Source organism: Drosophila suzukii, chromosome 2L (assembly GCF_043229965.1).
Source record: "Drosophila suzukii chromosome 2L, CBGP_Dsuzu_IsoJpt1.0, whole genome shotgun sequence".
Taxonomy (NCBI): Eukaryota; Metazoa; Arthropoda; class Insecta; order Diptera; family Drosophilidae; genus Drosophila; species Drosophila suzukii.
Genome location: NC_092080.1, coordinates 88,350 through 116,103, shown reverse-complemented (window position 1 = coordinate 116,103; position 27,754 = coordinate 88,350). Strand labels below are relative to the sequence as shown.

At 40.8% G+C, this 27,754-nt stretch overlaps 4 protein-coding genes across 21 annotated transcripts in view; 1 reads left to right on the top strand and 3 right to left on the bottom strand.

Moving 5' to 3' along the window:
• Nucleotides 1-6,329: 6,329 nt before the first annotated feature.
• LOC108004976 (galectin-4) lies at nucleotides 6,330-8,677 on the bottom strand. Its single transcript, XM_017068094.4, has 2 exons — nucleotides 7,503-8,677; nucleotides 6,330-7,446 (listed from the first exon to the last, which is right to left on the bottom strand). Exons 1-2 carry the CDS (start codon nucleotides 8,650-8,652, stop codon nucleotides 7,379-7,381), a joined length of 1,218 nt encoding a protein of 405 aa, XP_016923583.1. The 5' UTR covers nucleotides 8,653-8,677; the 3' UTR covers nucleotides 6,330-7,378.
• Nucleotides 8,678-8,833: 156 nt separating this feature from the next.
• On the bottom strand, nucleotides 8,834-12,623 carry galectin. Of its 5 annotated transcripts, none has more exons than XM_036813418.3 (4): nucleotides 10,722-10,954; nucleotides 10,508-10,568; nucleotides 10,095-10,210; nucleotides 8,834-10,036 (listed from the first exon to the last, which is right to left on the bottom strand). In XM_036813418.3, the coding sequence occupies exons 1-4, from the start codon at nucleotides 10,733-10,735 to the stop codon at nucleotides 9,013-9,015; spliced, it is 1,215 nt and encodes a 404-aa protein (XP_036669313.2). In that variant the 5' UTR covers nucleotides 10,736-10,954; the 3' UTR covers nucleotides 8,834-9,012. The 5 variants fall into 5 exon arrangements, with proteins under 5 accessions (XP_036669313.2, XP_016923582.2, XP_016923581.2 ...); XM_017068093.4 differs by having other exon boundaries at nucleotides 10,817-10,948; XM_017068092.4 differs by lacking the exons at nucleotides 10,508-10,568; nucleotides 10,722-10,954 and adding an exon at nucleotides 12,299-12,623.
• A 200-nt stretch (nucleotides 12,624-12,823) lies between these two features.
• dbr (debra) lies at nucleotides 12,824-17,467 on the bottom strand. Of its 2 annotated transcripts, XM_017068095.4 has the most exons (5): nucleotides 17,271-17,467; nucleotides 16,756-16,954; nucleotides 16,433-16,564; nucleotides 13,869-16,369; nucleotides 12,824-13,811 (listed from the first exon to the last, which is right to left on the bottom strand). In XM_017068095.4, the coding sequence occupies exons 2-5, from the start codon at nucleotides 16,891-16,893 to the stop codon at nucleotides 13,517-13,519; spliced, it is 3,066 nt and encodes a 1,021-aa protein (XP_016923584.2). In that variant the 5' UTR covers nucleotides 16,894-16,954; nucleotides 17,271-17,467; the 3' UTR covers nucleotides 12,824-13,516. The 2 variants fall into 2 exon arrangements, with proteins under 2 accessions (XP_016923584.2, XP_070855639.1); XM_070999538.1 differs by lacking the exon at nucleotides 17,271-17,467 and having other exon boundaries at nucleotides 16,756-17,148.
• Nucleotides 17,468-26,599: 9,132 nt separating this feature from the next.
• The window catches only part of Cda5 (Chitin deacetylase-like 5), a 35,577-nt gene continuing 34,422 nt past the window's right edge, over nucleotides 26,600-27,754 (top strand). For 2 of the 13 annotated variants that reach the window (XM_036813404.3, XM_036813397.3), the window contains exon 1: nucleotides 26,695-27,703. In XM_036813404.3, the coding sequence (XP_036669299.2) occupies nucleotides 27,589-27,703 (115 nt within the window). In that variant the 5' untranslated portion in view covers nucleotides 26,695-27,588. Of the gene's footprint in view, nucleotides 27,704-27,754 lie in introns of all 13 variants that reach the window. The other 11 variants (XM_017068082.4, XM_017068080.4, XM_017068079.4 and 8 more) reach the window with 9 other exon arrangements.

The window sequence follows — 27,754 nt, the reverse complement described above, 5'->3', positions numbered from 1 at the left end:
AATTTATAAAAGGAATGCTTTTAACACATCTATATTTTCTATATATTCAGTGGTACATCAAGATGCAAAGAATTTGTGATATGTATATCGATGCGAATTAAATCTTTCAGACTTGTCTTGGAAACAAAAAAATAAAAGAAACTCTAGTCGATTAATGTATTTATGTTATTTCTGTCTTGAGAAGGATTTTTTTACAGACTTAACTAACCGTTAGTCCTTTGATCTGATAACAAATTGAATGTTCCCAAGATTGGACTGCCGGGCACGTCTAGATCGACTTGGCTAATGATCCTGATCAAGAACATATATACTTTATTCTACCTGATATATATATTTCGACGAATTTATCATACCCTTTTACTCTACGAGTAACCGGTACAAAAATATAAATAATGATTTGCGTTTACTTTCGATTTATTTGAATTTTCACACAGAACTTTGATTAGGCTGACGCAAATACCGGTGTCTATTTCAATACCGACGTATAAGGTGATACATGTGTATGCATTTTGTCTATGAACTATATATATTACTAAATACCTGAGAGTGCTATAAAGTGAATGAAAGTTTTTTTTACAATATTTTTTTTTTCATAATATGCTATACTGGGAAGTTTACTAAAATTATTTTCAGCTTTTTGCTCTGTAAAGTACTGCTTTTCAAATAAGGTAAACAAATAATACCAAGTTATCCACTTGAAATGGGTTTTGCCAAATGTTTCAACATACATTTATGTTTAGCCCTAAAACATAAAGGGAAAAACGTTGAAAACGGTTGAAAGAAAAAAATTGGTACACATCATCAAAAGATGCTCAGAAAATAATGAAATAAAGTTTGGGACTCACATGATATAAGACTGGGCTAATTTATATTCTGCCAATGCACCGATTGCCCTCCGAGAGCAAAGACCTTAACTAAAAACGAAAAAGATGTCTTTAGTTGTAAAGCCGTGTTTGTATACCCTTTTGAAAATTCGCAGCCAAATTATATGTTTTTTAACACATTCCCAACAGTTTCTAAGAAAAAAACGTATTCATTTTTTCTGTTAGAATATTTACCATTATCTTTTTGGATATGATTCCTTAAATACGCAACAACCAGCTGGGTAAAATTAAAATACCGTCAGAAAGCGTAGTGAATGCAGGAACCATCAAGGAACTGACTGAATGCGCGGCCCTGGCCATTGATATTAATAAGACTTATTCTTAGTCCTCTTTTTTGCAAACACAGCGAACACAATGCCAACATTAAAAAAAGTTGCCCCAGTATTTGAGCTCAAGACGAGCTTTTACCTGTGGTTTTTGGAGTCGTTTTGCCAGAGAATGTAAGGTTCAGCATCTTGGCATCAGAGAAACATTAAAGATATGGCCATCTGTTACCAGCTGGAACAGGTACAGGGGTGCTTAGCCTAATCTGACTTCTGGTGCCAAAGTAAAAATTAGCATTTGTGTAAACAATAAAAATGGAATAAACCATGGTACGCCGGTGCATCACATGTCGTGACGAGATGTTGTTTTAGTCGGAGCAAACTGAGAAATTGTTGCGCAAATATTGGCTTTAATATCGTCTAAAAATACCACATCCAATTGTAGTTGCAGCTTTAAGTTATAGCAGACTTCAAATATTGTCGCACCTGTCACAGGTGTGGGCAACGTCTATTTCGGGGCAGTTGCCAGTTGCGCGTGTGCCTCCCAACGTGTTGGTGCGAGGGTGAGCCGAACTACGTATCGTCTTGGCATCACATGCTGAGCGAACAAGCGTGATCTTTTCATTAAATATGCGTAAAAATTAGCACGACCGATGCTGCCTGGACTACTTTGATAATTAACCAAAAATTTACTACTCGTTATAAAGTTAAGGCTAAAAATAGAAGCCGGCTGGCTTTTGTTTACATGCTAAATCGCTTGGTGTTAGGTTTTGTGGATTGGGGCTATTTTAAGCGATCCCATTTGGCAATTAAAGTGGTCCTTTCTAAGAAGTTTAATGGCCTTGGTAGGATATTTTACATGGTTTTGGTAGATGGTAAAACGGTATTTCACATTTGTGATTAGTTTTTGAGTCTATCTAACTAGTAAATCCGTTTCGTTTGGTTTCCATTTTTTATGTATTTAAATGTGCAATACCCCAATAGTAGAATCTCTTAAGGGGTTGATTTCTAATAAAATTTGTATACAGCTGGCGACTTTCAGATAGAAATGCAAAGTACACTGTGCTGAGCTAAAAGTGTGAGGTTGAGAAAAAATGTGCGACTTTGTGTGTGTGTACATACGTCGGGCACACACGCGCACACGATTGGTTGGCGCCTAGATTGCAAGGCACAACTGACAATTTTAAAATAAAACCAGACTGGCGGGCTTGTGGCAGTGCCATAGTTGACCAAGCAAAAACGCAAAAAAATAAAACAAAGGAAAGGAAGGAAAGCTATTAGGCGACACGGCGCGACAGACACTCTTTATTGCATGCCAAAAGTATGTCTAGCAATTGTCGAGTAAAATATTTAAAATTAACTCCTCACATGCATGTATGCGAAGAACTCGAATCGTAAATTCATAAGGACATTAATGCATCTGATTGAACCAAGCGCGGTTGCACTTGTTACAGTTGATCTGCCACGAGATGGAACTCACCTACACATGTTCGGGTATTTTGCTGAAATATGACCCAATTCGCGTTGACTAATCATTGCCCGCATGCTCCTCACGGCACATCGCTGACTGTGCGGCCAATTATCACGTAATTTGCTATAACTTAAGAACAGCCGCCTGTCTGCGATTGTTTGTTGTTATTTTGAGTGCGTAATTGACGTGGTAGACAAGAATTTAAATTGACAGATAGGCGATGAGCAAGGCAGGGTGCGCAGACGCAGAAACAAAAGTACCACCCGAGTTGGTACTGCTGTTGGCGTCAATCTTGCAGTGCGTAAATGTCACTTGGCGCCAGACTTCGGAGTTATGCATTTGTTGATATCTTTTAATCATTGATTCGTTTAAGTTTCCAATCCATTTTTGATTACAGGCAGATAATATCAAATATCAAAAGGGACTCTTAAGAGTTACTAATGCCGATTTTCTTATCAGCTAAAATTAGATTTTTAACTTGCTTTTGTCTTACTACGAACATGAGAAAAGAAACTTCAATACCATTGGATTTCTCCTGTTTCCTGCTTGCTTAAAAAAAAACATAACTTGCAGTGGCATACAAACATCCGTTTGGGCGCAAGTTAATCGAGGCAAGGAATTGCTTGTTTACTATTTAGGACCCCTTTTCGGCATTCATTGTCTAAACCGTTTCTGTCTTGACTTGTTTACTCGATTGCGTGAGAGAATTTTAAAGATATAGAACTGTTCTACATACGAGTCCATATTTTCAAGTTTGGGTTGATTCGATTTGAGCACGAAACTTAAAAAGATGATTTGCTCTGATTGGTTGGCATAATTTGATGTTTAGCATTATACTTTAGGAACGCAAGGCGTAAGAAAAAAAAAAAGGTGACTCAAGAATGTATTGGAATTGGAAGTTTTAGTATGCACAATAAATTGTAAGGCTTTAAATTACCATTTCAGAAGCGAGTTTAGCCTTGTAAGCAATGATTAATTATTGAGCCCTTTGAGCTTTTGATATCCAAGGATTTAAATCTCTTTTGAGTTTAATCCCTTACAGAGAGTAGCTGAGGACAACTTTTTCCTTAAAGCGTCTCAGCGACCACCGGATGTTCTTATAATTATTACATTTATCTACGCTCAGAAAAATACAGTTTTTCCATTAAATCAGTCAGTACAGTGCAAATGACACAACACCGTACTAACGTATAAGAAATGTGACGCCGCCTATTTGCACAACAAAATTAAATTGAACGTATTTCAACTCCTACCATCTGTGTCCACTTGCATTCGCACCCATCCCAAACCCATACCATCTCAGTTATCCAAGACATGCGCAATGAGTTGGCGCCAGGATGTCCATATGTCTACGCAATATGCCCTGCTGGACCCACTCATAATCCCACTCCCACTTGTCTGACTATTCTTGCCAAATGTGCCACACTAAAAAGAGAATCTGTGTGCATTTCCGAGTATGGACACAACGGGGCTTGAAGAGATTTAAGGCGTACCTATATATAAGTACTTATATACAATTTGTTTATTCCCTGTCCCTTAGCCTTTAATTATGAAACTTAAAATGTAGTTCACTGTCAGATTCAGCTAAAAACAATTATTTCATTCGATAAAAAAATTTAAAAATATTGGTTACTTAAAATATTTTTTACCAGCTTAAATTGTATTTCCCTTTACATTTTGGATGCTATGGGCAAAAAAAAAAATAAGATTACCTTTTTATATTTATTAGTCGCGGTTTGAATGGATAGCACTACAAAAATGATTAGCATTGATAGTATAGATATAACTTTCATTCCTCACCATTAGCTGGCTGTTTAGTTCCAACTTTAAAGTTTTTAATATTCTGTAGTATTGGCTGTCTGGCACCAATTAAATTACTGAAATTTTGGTATTTCAATGAGCTTCGAAAAGTTAAAGACGTTCTTTATAAAACAAAAAAGTAGCAAAGAACCAGACGCCGACGCCGCCGGCTGCTGATGGCATGGCAACGAACACCGAAAAAGGATGCGAACGAACGATGTGTCCAACTACCATATAAAAATATGCAATCAAACGAGTGTAAGATTGATCTCGGGCGATATTCTGAGAAATCGAGACCCGGTGCTCCAGTCTGATCGTGGGTCCCTTAGTTGGAGGAGCTCACATTCAAACATGCCGGTATAAATACAACATGCTTAAAGCAGGAACGAGGGCTCTAAATGTCTGTTTGGAAAAATAACCTGCATCTTCCCATTTAGCGGATTTATCGCTGACAGCAATGGGCAAGGACAGTCTTAGTGATACTTGAATGTAAATGAATATTTTTATTCTTTTATGACTCCTTCGGCTTAATAACTAAACAATAAAATTGTTTAACGAAAAATATTGAAAAATGTCCAATGCCAAACACTTTATTTAAGTGTTACTATAAATAAATTCTGTCCTCAAGATTGAAACTTGAGGTGTCCTCGTTAATCCGGAGTCCACACAAATGGCTACTGTCTTTCCTTTGGTATGTAATTGATTTTGACAGTGCGAACTCGCATTGACACTGCCGTCCGATCAGTAAGTGTGAATCCACGGGATTAGCACATACACATGATAATAAACACAATGCACTGCAAACTGGGCAAAAAGTGATTGATTTCGCGGACTTTTTTCGAATGGCGTCGTCGGCAGTCCAAGTTCCATACAAATGTCCACGCACCAATTTTTCGATGACTTCGTTTTTGGACGGTTTGCAATTCGGCCTGCCGGGCAACGAGCATTCAGTTTCGCTGGATGCTTACGTCGAATACGAAACGGGTTGCATTCCGTTGACCATTTCAAACAATTGGCAGTGGCAGCTGCTGTGGCAAGCCCAAAGACACAGGAGCACCGAGGAGAAGCAGGAGGAACAGAGGACAAAACCTCAATTGAGGTTTAATTTAGAATGTAGCCAGGCTACCGCACTGCGGAGCCATTGATTGCAGTGTTCTGTGTGACACGAGTACACATTCGGAATATTGATAAGCCTTACTCATTTTGCGCCTGCCTGGCTAATCGGCGCAGTCCGGCGAGGACAACATCTTGTTGTAAATTGGTGCGAATGCATTTGTTTCCATTTACTTCTCAGCTCAGTACTGACCGCCTGCCCAAATTTGTGTTATTTGATTGGTCTTGTTTGGTCGGAACTTTTCAATTATTAAACCAAGAGCGTAGCCAGGATTTTTTCAGAGGAGTAAGGGGGTGGGAGGTTCATGAAAAGTGGGAGATCAAAAGCAAATTATTAAAATTAATAACCAACAGACAGGGAACCGAAATTAATATACAACTGTTGGTAAAGACATTTTTATGCTTTAGGGTGTAACCTATATTTTATTAGTTTAAGTCTTACAGTCACCCCTAAGGTTAATCAACCAATTTAACAATCTGATTAAACTTAATAACATCATTTCGGCTGACAAATGATAGCACTTTTTGACAAAATGAAAAAGATGTCAAGCACGTTGAATGACGTTTTCAGATTTCCCAAACCAGAAAAACCTGGTGGTTAATACAATATTAAATTATTAAACGTAAGGCAGCTAGTTAACGATATTAAAGAGGAATGATTGCGACCAGACCGCCGCTACGCTCAGGAATCAAAGAAGCTGCCCCTTTTTGTAACTCAAAATGATCGATTCCAAGGAACGACAGAGGAAGGATTTTTATGGAAGTCTCCATTCAAAAATCAAAATCAGGATAAAAATATAAAATAAATAATGTAATTATATTGTTCTTAAGTAATACATATTAGGTTAATTTGGAATAATAGCAAAGTTATAGCCCCTTTTAAATTCATATATGTACAATGTACATTGTTCATACACGAAAAATATAAATATTGTAACAATTAAGGAATAAGTGGGATGTACATATTTTATTTAGTAGAAATTCTATAGTTTTATCGTTTTTGGCCTTTTTTAGCTATTACAAAATGTAAATAAAGATCTTTCTTGAAAAAATACAAATGCAAATTAATAATAAATTTTGTTAACTTGAAAATGATTTGAAATAAAGTTTTCCTTTAACAAAGAAATAAATATTTGATGCAAGCGCCACATCATCTATCAGTAATCCACTTCATTAGCAAAATGGTCCAAGGCATGCGTGACACGTACAGACTTAAACAATAAATAATATTTTTTTCTTTACAGACGCTTTTTAACATCCTTTGGCAAGCCTTGGGAAAAATAGCAGGCTTGACGTTTTCGGCTTGACTTATTTTGCCGCTTTTTGCTGGCCATGACAAAACAATGTCAACTGTCTTAAGAAACACATGTAGACATAAACGTCAATTCAGGACAGCCTTTCCAGTGACGACTCTGGCAGTACGGCCATACAGTGTCCTTAATCGATTATCATTTTTAATAATCAATTTCCGAGGCCCTTCAAGAGGCCAGAGCCGGTGGACTGCAGTCTGCTTTTGGTAGCGAAGACTGCTTTTGCTATCCGAGCTGCTTATGGGCAGACGATCACTTGACGTCGACATCACATTGACATTTATGAGATGAAGCGCTGCGCGGGGCCCTAGGCCTGAGCTCCAGGGCGCATAGTTATTTTAATTGCAGAAATACTGAGTGCATCCGTCTGTGTTTGGTAAAGATGAAATCAAAAATCTACGTTTGGATACAATACTGGCTCTAAAAAGGGAGGCTTTTGCCTCAGACTTATAAATTTGTAAAACAAGGATTTCGACAGGTTTGATTTCCGAAGTGTCTTATTAATTAATCTACACATAAATGATGACATAAATAACATTATATTTCAAGTTGCGGTATTTCAGTGCGCTTCCAGGCATTTATAGCACGATCCATAGCAGTACGACCTGAAAAAAGATGTAATTGTAAGTTGATGAATCAATTTTGCGAAATTTGTAATTACCTTTTGCCTTTTTAATAATGTTGCTTCCCTCGATGACTACTTCCCAAAGCTTAATATCTCCACGGATGTTCACAATATCAACACGATCTGGCTTCATTTGATACTTAAAATGAAACAATGACCTGTTGTTTACAAACAGCTCGTAATAGGTATCTCGGCATACAACTACTATGACAAAGGCGCCGCCTGGTCTAAGACTTGTATTTAGGCGCGACACTGTACAGTTTACCCACTCACCATTTAAATACGCACGCCGAGTAATTATAGCCTTACCAACTTTGTCGTGCCTACTTCGCAAGAAGCATGGGCTAAAATAGAACGAGACTGTGGGTTGGGGCCAAATTTCCTGTCCTTTCTGAAACGCAATACTGAATCTTTGGGGCATCAAACGTACCCGACCTTCAATTCGAAGCGCACGTCCTTCGACGAGGGACACATCTTCAAAGATCTTTCCATAGAAGGGAAGGGGTAGGCTCGGCTGGTACAGGTACTTCTTAGATGACATCTTTGCTAAAGAAGATAAGACCTTCCATTCGGTATCCATGCTCTCTTCATCCCGGATACTTTTTGTTAAATGTGGAAGTGGTTGTGGCAATGAGTGGGTTAGTCGTATAGGGTACTCGGACACATAGTATGTGTCAATAACAATATCAGAGACATCGCCAAGTACGTCGACAGCTTCCAACCAACGATATGGCATTCGGTGAATATATTTCGCAAAATGATATCCATTCACTGAAATTAAGAAGCACTCCTCAGTAAGTAAAATTTGCATCCAAAAAGACTTTCCACGGTTTAGTTGAAAGGTTAGGTAGGATGAATTCTCCTCGGGACCCCACTTTCCTTTTAGGCGTGAATTTCGCGTAATATAGTTTTGGGGAAGCCGTGATCCTATTTGAAGCAGCACATCGCAGTCCTCGCATGTTTCACTTCCTTGTTTTGTAAGAAAGTCGATGGCAAAATGCTCACATGCACTTAAAATCATTCCATGAAAGACGAAACAAAGCCCCGGCCTTGGACATTGGATCACTTTAAAGTGTTTGCGGCGATGTGCCGCTGAGCGCTCTTCATAGAACAAGGACATAGCATCCATGACCCGCCTGAGAGCTACGGTGCCAGCTCCTGGGTAAACGCTCATAAACTTGCTCATTTTCGACGACTGTGTGTTATTGAGGAAGGCGAACTCGAAAAATTTGTGTTGTACAAGAGAATAATAAAATAAAAAAAGAATAATACATTCTAGATACGGAATTTGACGTTATAAGAAATGGCAGTGCCCTTTTTATAATAAAAGTCACACCAAACTCTAGATTTAAATAGATACACACAGCTTACAATAATATAAACCGGGAAATATCGCCGTAACTTTAATTGATAAAAACTAGTACATTATTTAAAAATTATGAAAAACAGCAGCCTATCACTTAATTATTGTCGCTTAATTACTGAGAAAACAAGAACAAAGAAATAAAACCATTTACGTTGGTTGTTGATGCCTAGTCACAGATAACTAATACTCATCAGTGTACAAAGGGTTGTGATAGACGCGTACATTCTTGCCCTTAATCAGTGGATTTTGTTCCAGCGTAACATTCCACAGTTTCACATCTCCTTGTATATAGACGGTATCAACCAACGAAGGCTCGACCTTGTATTTAAAATCTGTCATAAATTGCCTATTGACATAAACCTCATAGGAGTCTTTAGTGCACACAATGACCAAACTGAAAGTTCGGCCGGGACGAAAGTTTGTGTCCAACTCCGAACGTTCCTCTTGTGCCCAACTTCCGTCAAACCAGGCATTACGACACACCACCGCCTTGCCTATGGCACCGCTGCTCGCTTTTGAAAAACGTGGATTGAGGTGGAATGCTACGACTGGATGTGGCCAAATGTCCTCCCCCTTTTGTAAGTTTATGTAGAAAGAGTGTGGAAGCAGGCGCACTCGTCCTTCAATTTTCAGACATCGACCTTCGACCAGCGAATTTGGCGGCAGTGCTCCATAATAGGGCAAGGTAAGCCCAAAATCATTTGAACTGTGGGTACTCTTAGGCGAACTGTCCGACTGTGTGATCGGCGCGCTAATAAGGCACCACTCATGAGGTATTTTGACAGTCTCCTCGACGCTGGCGTCAATTTCATCAACCTCGTCATCTATATGGAGCTCAATGTTTTTTGCCCCCGACTCGGGCAACCGTTGAGGATAGTTTAAGACCAAAGTTCTCTGCATTTCCACGTTACCCACATCTCCTTTGACTTCCAGAATGCTGACATTCCTATAAGGAATGCGATGAGTGTACGTTGCAAAATGCTGTCCGTTTACCGAAATCATATAGCACGCCTCAGTAACAAGCACTTGAATAGAAAACTTGTCGCCGCGACTTAGAAGGAAGGGCAATGCCGAGGAAACTTCCTCGCTGCCCCATATATCCTGTACTTTGGTGTTACGAACTATATAGTTTTGTGGCAAACGCGGGTTAATGTGAAGCGCCACATCTCGAGTCTCGTTGTTATGAACAAGATTGATGGAGAACCTGTGGGGATAGGTAAATGGTTTATAATAGATCAGATAAACTTGTCCATTTAGCTTACCTCTCACAGTTTACTGCTAGATTCCCAGTAACGGTAAAACTTACCCCTTCGCTCAATTGGCCAATTTGATCGTTGAAGTACTTTGGCACTGGATCTGCGTAGTCGTAAAATGAGGCCTATAATGTGTAATGTCCATTAAAATAAAATACTATAAGCCCCAGTTTTCTCTTTTTACATTAGTGAATGACTGCCTCGCCAGTTCATGGTTAATGTCAAGGAAAGACAACATTTTTAAAATTCCAAACAGTTTGAAATATAGCAAAGCAGGGGCCTACTGACATATTAAGCTAACACCGTGTATGTCGCTATTTCAAGTACAACCTAAATTGATTAATACACGCACGTACAAGAATACTAACTTGACTTCTTAAACAACACCAAAACCACCACTTATGTTTTCATTGCATGCTTACCTCATTTAAGCCACCATTTTTCGCTGTAGGACAACAGCAAAGCAATTTCTCGCACAAAACCCTAAGGCACATTTTATAACTTTAGTAGGATTTAAGAAATTTTAAAATATCCAAGAGCTAAATAAGGGAAATCCCGTCTTGTTTGAGGAAACGATATTTTATATTAAACAGCAAGTAATGATTCAACATCGTCCTTGCTCGTTACATGTCTCACCGCACATTGAACATCGAAATACACACTCAAGCTAAAGCACTGCGCAAGTAAATAATATACTTTCAGTGTCTTTGTTTTTCAGATGTGAAACATACATCTTTGCGCTAGTGGAATCCGGGGAAAAATCTTCAACTGTTAAAAATAAAAATTAAATGTTCTAAACAAATTAGTTTGGTTGAAGAGCCTGATACTTGGAGGTTGTTATTATTTTTCGATGTCTTTCGCGAATGACTCGCTCGAAGAGAATTGAAACTACACCGCTATGACAACGCAAAAAGCTCTTTGACTCGTACAACAAAAGTCGCTGTATACTATATCAAGTCTGAACAGATGTGCAAACAATTATATACCAGCACAATGCGTTTAAGCCGCTGATTCAGCTTGTGTCGGAGCTTATCGCTTAGGAAGAGTATGTCAATAACACTGGATAATTACGGAAAACTGCTTAAGTTCAGACACGCCTCGACTGAAAACCAAACAAACCGAACGAGCGCGCCACCTTTTTAAACGGCGACTGTGTCGAACAGCTGTTAAAAGCTCCCCAACAATGCGAAGCATTGGAATTACTGGGGAGCACGCTAAATGTCAAAACAAAGACGCAGAAAGAGAGAGGCATGTGTACGAACATGTGAATGTGCTAGTGCCTCCCTTTTTGAAACTAGACAATAATTGGATAGCCAAACCCCAGTTTTAAGACACTGCGAATAAACACTTGGCGATAGCGCTCAAGTCTGCCGATTACGTACTTTAAGCTCTTTTCCATCCACCACCTCGATGTCCCAGTCCAAAGGCGTTAGGTGCCGGCCCTCCGCCTGCTGAAATCTTGCGTGCAGCTCCCTCGTGGAGTCGTCGAAGGTATCCATGCATTCTGCACCCGCCTCAACGGCTGCAAAATCGATGTCTGTCCTCCGATGCATCGAGTCGGAGTTATTCAGGGGCTGACGCAACCAAAACTCGCGGCAATGAAATCGAAACAGCTGCAAGCGGCGCTTGATGCGGTAATAGTTTAAACTTCGCTCGATATTGAAGGCGTTCTGCCACAGCGCATCTGACAGATCGACGAGTTCGCGAACAGAGTGGCAGACCAGGAGTATTATTGCCGTCATGCTAGCGATTTTACCCGATGCAGATGCGATTCTGGGCAAGCTTACGCTCTCTCTGGCTCTCTCGCTCTCTGCGTGGAACTCAGCGCGTATTTGATGAACGAGATGTGATGATACTGAATGTATGGTATTATGGTATTTCTGACGCCCAATTACGTGTGTCTATTGCGGGGGTTTGTGCCCGTACTGTTCCGAATTTGATTTATGTGGAGGCCACCGGCCCTATAGCTCAACATTTTTTATCGACCCCAAAATAGCTTTTTCGATTTTGATAACGTGCGTTGTTTGCGCATACAAATGTAGCGGTGCGTGGGTGCCTGTATATATGGCACAAATACATATGTAGCTACTTTACATATCTCTATATCAGTTCAGGCGTTCGCCTGTCAGTTTCGATAAGAGCCTTGGGCGATTTGTCACCAATAATTAACCATAATTTTGGCGAAGCACTAAAAAAAATTTCCAGAAACTTACATCCTCGTTCTGGAACCTCTGATAGGATTCCTCCTCGCCCCGTTTTCGTTTCCCACAGCAGCAACTCATCGTGACCTCTGGGGGCACAGTGGTTTCGGCAGAGTGGAGCTGTTCAGCTTAGTCTCGGCTCTTATCAGTCGATCACCGCAACAATTGTACACCGATGAGCCTAATACACAATCACAAGATGGATGCTAATACTTAAATTATAACAATAGTTTCTTGGAAATATCAGAATGGTAGAACATTTCCTTCTTTCTTAGAATCACCGGGAACGTTAAAGCTAAAAATATTTAGCTTTGCTCAATTCTAACAACCGCTTCCCGTCGCGAGGCTTTTTGAACTGATATTTTGGTTTGCACATTCTCATTAAACCAAATGACTCGGTTGACTCAGACACCGCGGTGTGAGTTGAGTATATTCGGTAACATACATTCATATGTACATCAGCATGAACATCACTATTTTGTGACGGAAATGTAGTAAATGTTCTGCTTATACTCCGAGTTATTAACTTGTTGCCAGTTACAAAAGGAATAATATTTATTTGTTTCAGCTCAAAGAAATAAAGGAAAGATAACATTCTTAATTAGGGCCCATTTTCTTATATAGAGCCAGTTTGTAAACTGAAGAATATCATACTATTTCTGTGTAACATGAAGAAAAGAAAACGGGTTCGAATTGTTCAATTTGCATTACCATGGTAATCATTAAATATGTACAGTATTGTGAAGCTCCGTTCGTATTTGTATTCAGTGCGAACGGCTTGTAAACTTATAAAATAACATTGCGTTTAAACGAAAAAACTTCACCTTTCAACTATTTTCCGATCTGCTTTCTACAAAAGCATCTTCTAGCCTTTAAGTTTACAGAGTTTAGAAGGTACGTTCTGTAAATACAAAATTTCAAGAAGTACGTTAGTGCAGGATCATTTTCAGATTTACATATTTAGATGTTAAGCCAACTTGGTAGTATCTCATAACTTTTTACGTTTTCGAATAGTTTTACTATTCTTAACTCAATACGGTTTGTGAACTCCACACACTGCTAATGTTCGTGATAATATAATTAAAATAGTTTTAAAATTTGCGTGTACATTGTACACAGTTAAACTTGTATCATAAAGGGACTTAAGCTATGTATTTTAAATTTTTCAAAAATAATTCCACATATTTCATACGTGAAGTAAAATCCGATTTGCTTTTGGCAAAGAATATCTCAGCGCTGCCGTGTTGAGCGCGTACCCATGGCATGCTGTGATTTAGGAGATGGTCCCTTATAATACTTCGACATCGTTTTACTAGTGCGCGTCGGACGATTGCTGCTACTGCTGCTACTCCGTTCCGAAGCTTTTTCTGCATCAGTCTTTAATGGCAAGTCGTCATCTTCATCCCACCTATTAGTTTTTTTTTCTTCATCACCAGAATCTTCTACTGTAGCATCTGCCTTTGATTTACGGCTTCGGCGGTTTCGAGACGAGGAAGAACTAACATCAGTTCGCTCCGACTTGTCACTGGAAATTTGGTAAAGAAATGAAATGCAAATCCATATAATAACATGTACAACTCACTCTTTAACGGAAATCTTGCTTTCTTCTTCAGCTTTTGAGCCACGACTCAGCAGAGCAAGCTCCCGTTCAGCAATGGCCTTCTTATGCTCATCTGCTGATTCTGCCGCGCTTAGCTTAGTCGTAGAATCGGCTAGTTGCTTCACAGGTTCTTCATGCTTGCCACGCTTTAGTTGACGCTGTTGCTCCTGAGCCTGTTTTATAGAGCGCTTCAGCGCACTTCTGAGGGTATCCCGCGAGCTCTCAGGCGCTACGTCCTTTCCAAGCTGAGGGAGACCAATCGCCTCTAGCAGCTTCTGGCCTAGCACAGCCTTTACTTCCGACTTGCGATTGGTTACCAAGCCTGCTTTGCTCTCATCACTACCCTCACTGGCCCCATTATCTGGGGCGGATTCAGAAACTTTGGGATGTTCTTCCGCATTTGTGGCAATAGCGTTGGGGTCGGATGTGGCTTCTGGAACGGTGCTAGTGGGTGCCTGGGAAGGCTCACTCGTAGATTCTTTAATTGACGATTTCTCCTCAGTTACAATTTTCTTTGATTGTCCTGATACAATCGCTTGTTTACTGGGACATATATCTTTTGGATTTTTCAAACTAGGAGCTTCACCCTTTTTAGGCACTGCAGATTCAGATTGCCTCGAGGAATGAATGATGGTCTTGCGCCTTTTAAAAATTTGTCGTGATCCTGCAGTTATAGCTTGCGGGGAAAAGCAGTCGTTCTCGACGTATTCCGGAGTCTGTGGATCGGCTTCTAGTGGAGGTTGTGGCTCGACCAGTACAATATCCTCCAAATTAACTACGCTGGCAGAACCACTACGACGCCGATTCTGGTCTTTCGATTCTTGTTGTTTTTTCTTAAACAATGAGATAAGCGCCTCGTTCAGCGCGTCGGCCGGACTTGATCCGAATTGTGAAATGAGCATAGCATTGATATTCGATAATTCGTTACTAACACGAGCTGCATTTGAACTTGACACCGACGTAATTGGAACCGACTTATCCCCAGCGGGTAAGTCTCGAACACGCATCTTTCGTTGGTGACGTTTTACTGTTGAAACGGTAACCGCCTTTTTGTGTCGCAGTGGCGGAGGCTCCTGCTCCGTGGGACTGGAAGGCACCAACTGAACCGACGTTTCTGGTGGCAGTTTGTAAGGCATTGCGCTGGACAAGTCAGCAAGCTTTAGTACGTCTTTTGCCGCCTGCGAGGAAGTGCTCGTGGACGTGGACGCGATAGGTAAAGAAAGTGAAGGCTGATCTTGTGGGTGAACAACCGGCAGCATGGGGGCCAAATACGGACCCAAAAGTTGTGTGAGATCCGTGTCCTGTAGGAGGTTGTTGTCAGACATAATAACAGCGAACTTTGAACTTTTCAAACGTGTCATTTGTTCTTCGCAATTTTCTGCTGTAACTGGCCACTTCAGTGCCTTGAGAATCAGCATCAATAAGTCTGGATCCCTTATAACGCTTCCAAGGGAAATTGCATCAGTGAGGCTTTTTACAATGGGCATCGACTTTGTCGGGGATGAAGCTTGCGAGTCAACAGCTGAAGTTAAGTCAAGGGTCGCTGGAATTGTCTTACTTCCACTTGGTATAGTTTTCTTTAGCTTTGGCGGAACCGTTTGAACAACAAGTTCTTCATCCTCCCGTTTCTTTTTTGGAGCCGCAAAGATCATGTGCTCCGGCAGCGCTTCTTCTACCGAAGGCTCTCCTCCATATTGGGGCACCATGGTAGTTGTAACCAGTTGTGGCCTTATATCGTCCACAGGATTTCGATTCTGCGCCGACTTAAGCAAAGATACCTGTCCGCTACGCATAGCTTTAATGTTGTTCAGTGTATTTTTAAGATTTCTACTTCTCTGCTGAAACACATTACTGGCCAGATTGGGCATTCCTCCGATACCGACGTTAGAAGTTGGAGAAACGGACGCTGTGGTCGCATTTCCGGAGTCCACTCGGTTACTGGTCCCGGTACTGTCGTCCTTTCCAGCCACCGACACATTGCCAGTAATCCGTCCATGCGTCTGAATAAAGTTAATTACTCCTGCCGGCAATATGTTTGTGTCTGGAGTCTTTTTCGTAACATTTGAATGTGATGCCTCAAAATTCAAGGGCACCAATGAGGGAATATGCTGCATAGAACGCTGTGCGATCGACATTGGAGCCGAGCAGTACCGAGTATCCAAAAAAACGCTGTTGCGTCGCGCCGGCACTATAGTACTCTTCACTGCTCCGGGGGCTTGGCCAATCCCAGAGGATGAAGATGCAGCTCCCAAGGGGTTTTCCCGGTGTGCCTCCCTGGCTTTACTGGCCACCACAAGCTCTGCGTTTGGGCGACCGCCCGCCTGGGGCTTGGACACTGTGATAGTGGTCTCCGGTACTCGGCTCAGCATTATGGGACGGAATTCATGAACATGTGGTGGGTTCTCCTCATTCAGGGAAGGGATTTGGGGGGCTGGTGGTGGCACGCTGATCCGAGCGGCAGCTGCTTCCCGTGCATTCTTTGGCTAAAAATTATAATCGGTAGTGAGCTTATGGGTTTCAAAGCGGAAGACAAAAGTTCAGTTTACCAGTGTGCTCAGTAGAAAGTCACGGAACACGAGCTGAGTGTGCTTGGCTATATTCGAGAGCGATGCCGTGGCCTCCACCTGTCGGTAACAGGACTTGCAAAGCACCTTTGGCAGGGGATCTTCCTCAGCCACCTGAAATTGAGCGAACGGGAAGCTTGTAAGTCTTAGCCATCTGACAGGGTTTCCCCCTGTACACTTCCTTGACTGAATCCGCAGAACTCAAATGTTCAAGTTTTGCGCTCAGTAGTGACCTCCAGGGCTGGGGCGCAACGGTTTTGGTATTTTCCAGGGCCCGTACTAAAACTGCCTTTCCATTTACTTACATTAAGGTAGAGATGTCTCGAGATTTTATCCTTCAGTCCCTGTGTCTTGAAGATAAACACACTCTCGACCACGGAATTGGTTTTGCTCTTCGTGTTGGCCGCGCAAATGCGGCACAAGTGCTCGAATTGAGCATCCATGCTCGGAGTCTCACGCTGCGCCTTGTGTTCCCGAACTCACAGCTCCACACGCAACATGGCGCTGCCAAAATACGAATTGCATTTGTTAAAATCTCCCACGGTTGCAGTGTAAATCGCGCACTTTGCGTTCCACACACACTGCCATCTATAATGCGGCTTGCCTTGCACACACTTCGCCTCAAAAAATGTACACTTGCAGTGCGAATTTGAGAAAGTCGTCGCGAAAGAGCGCAAAACAAATGGCAGAGTGGGAAACAAATAATAACAAACTGTAACTGTAACTGTATTGAACTGAACATTGAAGGCAAAGAGCGCAAGTCCGCAGCTCCGCAGCTGAGAGAGCGAGGGACAGAAATTGATCGTGCTCTCAAACTCACATTTTGCTTTCTTCTTTTCACGTTGTCCGCACTCACTATGCTACGTTTTTGAGGAAAATGTGTTTTCCCCCTGAAACTCTTTGTTTCAATACTTTTCAGGCGTATTTCAGTTGCGCAGTGCAGTAGTTTTGTTCACTTGAAATAGACTTTTGCCACACCGATTTCACCAGCACTTGCGTTGCGACGAAAAAACGAAATAAAACTGAGCGAAACAAACGTTGCTGCCGTTTGCCATACACTCCCATACACTCACCACCCACCCATACAGTTACGCGCCGACGGCTTACTGTACTCTTCCTCTTCTCTGCTCTCGCCTCACCTACGTCGTTCGTTTGCCGGCAACGGTGTGCGTGCTGCCTGATTGTTGCTTGTGTTGCACACCTACACGATTTTTGTTTCTGTTTTTCGAGCGCTGGTGCGTGTGTGTGAGCGCCTGGTGTCCGTCTGTTTCATGGCGCACAGCCAGTTTTCCGCTCTATCCATGTGGCCTCAATGGCGTATTTGTATTCGGTTGGTTTTTCTTTCTACCAGGTTTTTCTTGCGACCCCGGGTCTATGAAAATTGTTTCAGGCTTGGCCTTTGCAAGCTTTTAAAAACGGTGCATTTCGGCTGGATTTGCTCAAGTAGTTACACAAATGTGCACTACGTAAACTTAAGTACGGCTGACACTGTTTATCAACAGGTGATACGCCTCCAATCACATTACCCAGAACTAATGGGTACTAGGCGGTCGATTTGTCTGACTGCAGCACTCTCTCACATACACCAAAACTAGTTGTCGCTCCGTTTGCGAGTGTTGGTGCTGGTGTGTGTGCGATTCGCTTTTGTGCTTGTGCCTCTGATCTTTCTTCGCCTTATGTTTCTATTTCCTTGCTATCGCAATACACTTTTTTCCGCATGTATGTATGTATGTATGTACATGTTCGTGTGTGCAGAGAAACGTTTTACGCCAAAGCGTGGGCATACTTAGATGATCCGGTCCACTGTGGTTTATCAATTTTTCTTGTGGATCAGCAATGCGGACAAATCGGCCATTTTATGTCGTGGAAACTCAGTATCTCCATTTTGACATAAAACGAATAAGTAGGCAAACGTTTTGATTTTCCTTTATTATTGATTTGTCAATGGACGCAATTTTTTATTTCGAATTCAGACCATCCGTCATGGACTTGTATAGTCTAAACAAAACAATACTGTTTAGCTTATAGATAAGCTTATTTTGAAAACTCTCTATTGTAACTTGCACTGAACACGTTCACCTTAAAAAGCATACACAATTTTTAACTTAACTATGCTAAGCGCTCTATACATACATACATTCTTATGTAACATTTTTTTTTTAGTACATGTATGTGTGTATGCACTATTCTTTTGTTTCATATGCATCCCTTCGCCCTAAGGTATGCAAGGAATTAGTAAACAAGATGTCTCATTACGCTAGAACTTGAATTGTTCTCAATTGAACACATTCAAGAATTAGAAGGATCCAAATTATAAACTATTATTAATTAAGCGGCGGTAAGCACAGAGGTGAATTTAAATAATTTAATAATGTACTAGCTATTAAAAAATAGAAACAAAACAATAGCATTTCCCAAGTAACAAGAACAATTTAAAGAAGTTCGAGATTAATTTTAAAATGCATATATATTTTTCCAGAATGTGCGGGGCAAATACCCTTAGATCGCTCGTGAACTGCACTCGGGGAAGGAGGGTGTTCAGGGTTGGGGCTCCTTACTCCGCCTTATTTGCATTGTAAAAACGCTAGCCTTAAAAAGCCAACAGACAACCTTGTATGTAACAATGTATACTTGGTACATAGAAATATAAATAATGTGCGCCCCTCAGCTTATGGCTACGGATGTGTCTTGTCGCGGGGTGCACATGTGTGGGTTCTTCGTTTTTAAAAAGGGAGTATTCTTGGCTGGGACCACAGAAGTGTTCCTGCTTAAATACTTTAAATCCTGGCCGAAAAACATTTGCTCTTGTAAATGTGAGTTTCTACATCTATATTTAAAAAAATATTTTTTGAGCAGTGCCTGTTTTGGCTTTGTTTACATCGGTGATGTCCGCACCACAAGGACAGAGAGATGACGATGCTGGTGATGGTCCGTAGATGCACGGGACCATCCGGATGATTGGTACATTTTGGGGGATAGAACTTTCTGAATTGATTAATTAGACACACTACAAGTACATTCTCTGTACTAAATTCGTAATGTTAAATAAAATTGACCCGATTGTAAGCTTTGGTAGTTCTCGATCTCTCGGGTGTAAATTTGAACTGGGAACAAACAAAACACTTTTAGCTATGAGAAATTTATTGTCATTTTTCCATTGTTTTTGATAGTTTTAACTATTTTCCTATTTAAGCTTATTTAATTTGCAAATCAATTATGGTTTAAACATTGAAATACTTAATTAAGTATTGCATTCATTAAGATTTTTATAATAAGATTTTGTCATTGATCTTAATTCGTTTTTTTAAATAACTTTTTCAAATAAAATACCATTTAGAAATTTTTTATTTTTTCAAAAAACTTTTTGTTTTGTCTTCTTCTGTCTCTCTCTTTGAAAAATCACGACTCCGTTCAATATTTTTTGTCTCGCTTTACAACAAATCCAGATTCCATACCAAATTCAGGTTCCACACAAAGTTTTTTTTTTGTCCATATGTGGAAAGTGTTTCGTTGTCAGGGAGGGTAACACGCCTATGCCAGGTATGTGTATCGGCTTTCTCATTGGATTACATTAAAGCAAAGACCACAACCATATTTTAAAATTCTCGGAATTTACGTTACATCTTAACATTTCTGTTAGAAAATCGGTGGAATCTAACATTTGATCACGCCAGTGTGGTGGAAAGGGGAAACTGGATTTGAGAGAGGAGCGCCCTCTAGGGAGTTGGGTTGGAAAACTGGAGCTTATCGAACTTAGTCTGGACCCAAACCATATATTAAAATTTCTGTGAAATTAAAAGTGTTACCAGATTAGGAAAAATATGACTCATGTTCATGAAGAGGAAGAACACTTGGCGCCTTGATTCAAAAATATTTCATTTTTGAACTTGATAAAAGTGTAGGAAAAGAGAAGGACGAGAACGGATAATATAAAAATTAGGAGAAGAAAAAGGAGAGAAGATGGCAAACATTTGAAATAGTTAAGGACACCTAATTAATGGATACGCAAAGATGTTTTTCATCTAGTTCATCTAGTTCTAGCTCCTTGCCCTTCTTCTATTCCCCCACACTTCAAAATCAGTCACGGAAGGAATCAATCTTTTGAAAATCCTTTTAAATAAAAAACAGTTCTTCAATTGAAGTTGGACCATCGATTTTGGTCTTTGGCATTAGAATAGGAGTTTCAAAGAACTGATATGGAAACTAATAACAACATTTCAGAGCCACAATATTCTGCGTGCCACTTCTTTGTCGCACTCGCGCAGTCCAATTGCGGTCGAGAACCGCGTACCAATAAGGAATTTTTTATTTTCATTTTTTTTTATTTTATTTTAAAAATTCACATATTTTTTGAAGCATAATTTTAGGCTGACAAATTTAGTCAAACGGTTGTTTATAATTCCATAACTACAGTTTAATTAAGTCGTAATATTCAAACTATGTTTAACGCAAATTTCAGCCAAAATATTCTATAAACTTATAAAACAGACAACAAATGTATGCCTCAAATAAAAAGACTTCGCCACAGTAATATTTTGAACGGCAGTTTGTGATTTTTAAGTTGGATAGGTAGCGATAACAGACAATGGCAAAATAAGTTACCCAAGTGTGTGTATACATATTTTGACTTTCAGCCTTCGAGCTGTAGAGCCGAGTTCTCGCCAGCACTGCAAACAACTCGAGTCATAATGTGCATTGAATGCTAGACCCTGATGCTGGGTGCGGATAGCACATTGTGCAAAATATTTTGCATAGGCCGGTGGCTGCGAATACTCCGAGCCAAACTATGAAGGGAATTGAAAATGGAGTTGGTCGGGCAGAGCCGCGCCTTTAGTATGTCAAGTTGGTTTGTCATAATGCATCATCAATTGAATCATACCCCCAAAACAATTGCACTCCATTTGATAGTATCGAACAATTTTTATTTGGCACATTGCGCGCACATTGGGTTGCTTGGGTGGGGCGTAGGATGGCTGGAATGTGCCTAATTTAGGAAGAGTCATCAAAGAACACGCCTTTTTTATTACGATTAGTCTTCCACTGACGAAATGCCAATGTAGAATGTTGAACTTAAATAAACACGCGTAATTAGGAACCAGTTTAAATGCATTTCGATTACAGGACATGGGGAGATGTCAACACGATCAAGGGCTCATTTTTGAACAAGGATATTAAAATTATCAATGTGTAATATAGTATAGTACTTAGCATGGTCGAAAAACGTTAGCATACCTGGAGTTGCATTTATGTTTTTTAGCCATTGTAAGGCCCGCCAGTAAATCAGTTAGCATGCCCAGCAGTAGGTAATTAAACTGCTTAAAAGCTGCACGCCCGAAATACATGACCAGCTTGGTGTGCGGCGATCTATCTGGCTGCTGTGGACCAAAGCCTGAGGTGCTTGCTGGCCCAGTCTTGCCTTCCCAATTTTGGCTTGGGATCGTGTACTGCCTTTTGCGCCAGTTGTCGCCGTTTTCACGAATTTACTACAAATCCAGCGCATTGGTCGCACCAACGCATTGGCGTTTTAGTCTAACTGGCGGTTTTGGATTAGGGGAATGTTATGTAAATAAACTTAACCGATATTAGAAGCATATAATGATTATAAGTTTAGGAACTATGATAAACTTTATTAAATTTGTTGCATATTTTAAGACTACATTACTTTGTATTTATCAGAACTTGGTTTTATTTACATAAAGAGAAAGGAGAGCAGCGGACTTTATGACAACCCGACCTCATAAAGTGCTGCCGGTTTAGTAAAAGCAATTGGGTATTACCTCACACAGAGGGCAACAAAACTCTCAAGCAATTTGATTTACAATTTGTTACAGTTCCACTGGTAAAGTGAGTACCAAACGAAGCTTACAGCACTAACCAACAATGAAAGAAAGAGTTGTGTCTTTTACTGTACGGATTTAGTTGGGCCAGAATGTAGAGCAAGCATTTCACAATTGTGGGCGGGTCGGTTTGATGGCGAAACAACAAACCGATTGCCCGGCTAATGCTCATTCGTTACAGTCAGAAGGTACCAGTTCGCCGATTTTGTAATGCATTGACAGTCAAGGTAGCCCTTGTATTGTGCATTTGGAAAGCAAGCCAAATTGGCCAGAGGCAGAAAAAACGCGGTGTCCGCATGACTTTCTTCTGGCCAAGCTGCATTTGAACCCATCGAACTAAGGCATTTCACGCACTTGAACTTGTCTGACCACTGACTGTCCGAGACTGTGTAACGGGCCCTTGTAGTGCTACTTGTTTGAGGCGTTGGCTTTGACGTTGCCTATAGGAGGAAGTAAGTGCCACTGCAGGTCGTTGGAGGTTCTGCCAATAACCAGTAATTCATGTCTCTTCCGCATTGCGACGACTCGGGCGGAACTCTATCCTCACTTGCTGGGGCAATAAGAGGACTGTCGGTGCCCCGTTGGAGATTTCCAGGTTGGTAATAGTCTCGCTGGCAGAACGGCCTTGAGGTAATATACTTTTGCGTGTTGAAATTGAAAAGGCAGCGGAGCTGTGGCTGGGAGTTGTAGTTGAATACTGCTACAGTTTGTCATTTAAATCCGGTTTATTCAACCTACAGTACTGCTCGTTGTTTCTCAACTTCGAGCGACAAAGTGTGACAATACTATTAAATTGGCTGCGAGCCTGGCTTCGTACAGGGTGGCTGCATCACAACTAACGTCGACTCTGTCCTTAATATGTCTCCTATCCTATTCAAATGGTGCTGCTATGTACAATTTTATTACAACTAAAAAACCAGCAAGACAACCATTAACATATAAGCTATAAACTATTTTATAAACGTTAGAAAACTAGCAAGACAACAATTAATAGAAGACTAGTCTTGCCAAAGCTAATTACAAGATAAAGCAAGTTAATGTAAATTTTCGTAAAAAATTTTACGCTTTTGTACCGACAATATATACATATATACAAGCCTCCGTAGAGATTGATTCCTTTCAAATTAATCAACTATTCCGATTTTCGAAAGTGCAAACCATTTGTTCAATTTATTTGATCATTTCTGCACGTCAAACAGAAAAATTAAAAGTCGATCAGAGCAGAAAAACGAATTGTGGCTAGGCTGTTGATCATGCAAAAACCTTACCGTCGACATTCTGCGAACTAAGGCGTGTCCAGCGATTCCGGTAATACCAACTTGACGGTTGTTCTAGTCGCCAACCATTTACGTTGAGCTTGATCTGTACAATTCATTTGCTTAAAGCTGCAGCCCCCTCCGCCTTTCCTTGGTCGACCCACCGTTTTCCCCTCCCCAGTCTTCTGTGCTCTTTTATCGCCTATGTGAAACCATTACGCCAAGCGTTGGAGAAGGGGAAGGTCAGCCAGTTACCAGTAGTTACTATTATTTGAGCACTACATTCGACAAATCGCATTAACACAAAGTTAAGAACTCAGTTTTGTAATACAGAGCACATAATAAGATATATTTACAAAATTTAGAATTTCGTTTTCTTACATCTGAACCGGATAAGAAAACCACTTGTCAAACAAGTGTACAAATAAAATGCAAATAGGGATTAAAAAGAAACGTCGGAAATTGTTTGGTTTTAAGCTAGACAAATATTTAGATACAAGTAAATCAACCTGTTTTAATAGGCAGCTGGCTATGGTTTGCTGTGTTGGCTTGTACATACTTCTATACGATTGAAACATACTTCATTAATTTAATTTTGATTAGAAAGGCAAACTATGTGCGTGCCCGAATTGGAGTCATTTAACTGAAAATTACTTTCAAATGCTTCACCAAACCTTAAAGTATAAAAAACTTGTATGTGAAGGAATTTCATGACAATCAAACTGATTTTGCGTATCATTGAGTTAACGGCTGCAATAAATTGGACTACAAGTAGTCGAAGTCGAGTTGTATTGACAAGGGCAAGTAAATTTACGTTGACTAGCTGTGCCAAGCACCTAATTCAGAGATAGCTAAGCATTAAAAGTCACCAACTGACCAGCTATCAAAGTAATACAAATTAAGTGACGATCAGGCAATCCATGGAGTTTAAAATGTTCAAGGCAAGCTAACACCGTTATGGCTTTGTGTATCGAAGTTTCTACTCTACTTAGTCTCATTTATAATTTTCTGACAACCAAAATTGACTATTAAAATTTTTGATTTGTCACTCACTTTACAAACTCAACTTAATGCATTGAATTTCGTGTTAGCCCTCACGAATATATAATTTAATTAAGCTTTTACCGGTCCATTCGACAATGATTTTTTCATTTACGGGACCATTATTTTGTATTTTTCTGAAGTGCAACACTCCCATTTATTAATCGAGAGGCGGACACAATGGAAAAGTATTTCGAACAAACCCCAGCGAAGGCCCTAACAGATTCAGAGTGCATGTGTAAGTACAGGTATGTGTTTACTCGTAGGCTTACCAGGCTATAAGCTCTTTATAGGAGAAGTAATGGGGAAGTTTTCAAGGCCACCAATTTATCGGACATTTTACGGTTGGACTTACCCGTAAATGATTCAATTTGCAACCCAAGGTGCACGAATATTTGTCTATATGCGTGCCAACCAATGGCAGCCTTTGGACGGGTTTCTTTTTAATAAAAGCGTTCAACTGACAGTATGAAAAAGCCAAAATACTTCATAACGGAAACGGGATTATTACGCGTTGATAAATTTGCACCGCCTATTCACAAAGTGAGTGGCAAGTATTTTGCGCCGCTGGACGAAACACTGCAGAAAACCAAGGTATGAGGGACAACGAACGAGTAATTATAGGACATTTGTAAGCACTCATAAAGATTTCGGGTGTCGACCGTTGGCTCATTTTGTGTAATTAAGACATTAGCCCGCATTATAATAATTCGTTTGTGAAATTGTCTATTAAACCTAATAACTACCTGTCAAACCACGACAACGTCGCGGGTAGGGTGACCTAACTGTCAGTGGACTGTTGTAACTAACACCAATCCGCATGCATATTGCTTATATGGCATATAACAATTGGCAAATAACAATTTTTTCGGGAAACCAAGTCATTACCTATTATTTAAATTCATTAGCGCGAATAAATACTTTTCTTTTTGGGAATATCGAATTGAAATTAACTTCCAAGTGACGAGAATTTAGAAATACAATTATGAAGGCCCTTAGTTGGCCTCGTGGCGGCTCAACTGTGAAACTTATACAACTTCCTAAGCAATGTATAAATGTCCAGAGGCAGAATACGCTTCGCCCTCCATTCACAGAATAAATCGTGTGAAACACAATCCAGCAATAAATAAATTAATACAGAATTGTATTAATGCTCATGCCTTGCTCAAGCCACCAAGTTGGGGCAGCCGTTCACCAGAGCCCCTTTTACTTGGCTCGGACTGCTGCTTTGCAGCTTAGGCTTGGCTTTGGTTGGCTGCTTTGGCCCAGTTCTTGGTCGTTGGCGTGTTTCCAACTCGGTTTCACTTTCGATTCTATGGCTCGAAATTACCTAGGCTAGCGTTAAGCTATGCACGGGGTATGGCAGTTCGAGTTCCCCAAGGACAATTGGCCTGGGTGTAACTTATTCATAGAACGATTAACTCCAGACGAGTAGACGTACTCCAGCAGGTCTAATCTGTGGCTGGACATAAGTGGGGATGAAAACGAAATGAAAAAACTAAGCGTTCTTTGGTCTCAACTCCCAAATATGCTCCGTAAGCGAACAGCAAACCGGCAGCTAAAACTAAAATTGTAACAATATTTCACAATCGCCATGGTAAATAGTTGCCCAGCCAGGCCGACCCCCGCTGGCCAGAGAGGGAAGGCGCCGGCTGCAGCGGAGCTGGTGGTGTGCTGGTTTTCGTCAGTGTTCGAGAAAACCACCCAGGTAACCCGCCTTGTGGTAGTTACTGGTTTGCAAATGATCGAAACTGTGGGTTCAGTTCTCAGCCGAGTGCTCGAGTTCAGAAGGAAAACCGATCTGAGCTGCAGTTCCGAAGTAATTGGTGTAAAATAATTAGCCCAAGCAGCCCAGAAACAGTGGAAACAGTGAAGCGCCCACATGCTCGAAGCTAGTCTGGTTTGCAATGGCACAAGCTTTAGCTTTACTCTTACTTTCAAAAGCTTAAGAGACACAAGCGTGCCAGCGTGAGTGCAACATCAGCTATAACAGTCTGTTACTGCAGAGTAACAGACGGAGAACGGCTCAGACTGAACTTGGCTCAAAAGCCTGGCATCGAAACTTGGCACAGACTGGCTGTTGGCTTGCCGAGTGTCTCGAGACGCTCACCTCGCACAGTCGCGCTGTATAGTTGCTTCGATTAAGACGTGTGGTTCGCTTAAGCGCACGGTAAGAAGAGTCGCTCGAGGGTCACCCGGACTTGTCGACTGACTGAACGGATTGGATTGAGCCGCGGCTAGTTTCGAGGCGATTTTGCCAATTTTCTCCTCAAACGCGCTGAAATATAAGTAAAGCCCTCGAACTAAACATTGCACTCGGTCAAAAATCGTACATAGAAAGCACAGTCAACTACATTTTGTAGTTCGGTCTTCGAGCTCGAGCGTGTGTGTCGGTAGGCTCGCTTTGCGTTGAAAAGAAAGTTTTCGCTAAATATACAAGCCTCAACAAACAAAATAAAAACGTGCAAGTTTTGTTTTATTTTGCTTCGCATTTTCCTCTCCACGCTCCAGACTAGCTTGCACATAGTTTTCCAATTTGGTAGTGCCCGCGAATACCGTATGGGAAATCTGAATCACAGCAAGCGGTCGATCTTCGTTTTGATCGTCTCTTTGCATTTCGCCTAGCCATATTTTCCATGGCAACTGGCAACCAAACTGGCGGTCATTGCAGCGGCTCAAGTGAAAAACTGAAAACTGAAAAACCGAACTGAAAAAGCGCTTACCAAAAGCAATGGGGAAAAACTAAGTGTTGTAATCTGTGAACGTGTGTGTGAACTATGCATCGTCGCGTTGTCTAAAGCCAAACGAAAGCTCAAATAATAGGGGCAGCAACTGAATCAACTTGCAACAACAATACAAACACGTCCAAACAAAGTGCAGTCCCAGCCACAAAGCCGCAGCCGCGGCAGAAACAAAACCCAGTCAAGAAAATTGTAACACAAGGCTCGAAAAAAATCTAAATTGAATCATTGCGACACTGCCTTCTTAGTTATTTAGCAATTGTATGCACCAAAACAAAGCTTTTCTCAACGGCAACGGCAACTGCAACTGCCACTGCTGCGGCTCAGCTGCCCCACGGCCCGCGCCCCCAGCTCTTTTCGACCTGAGCTTGCCTATTGGTATTTTAAATTCTGTGAACTAGCCCCAAAACGCAACTGCACCAACCACAT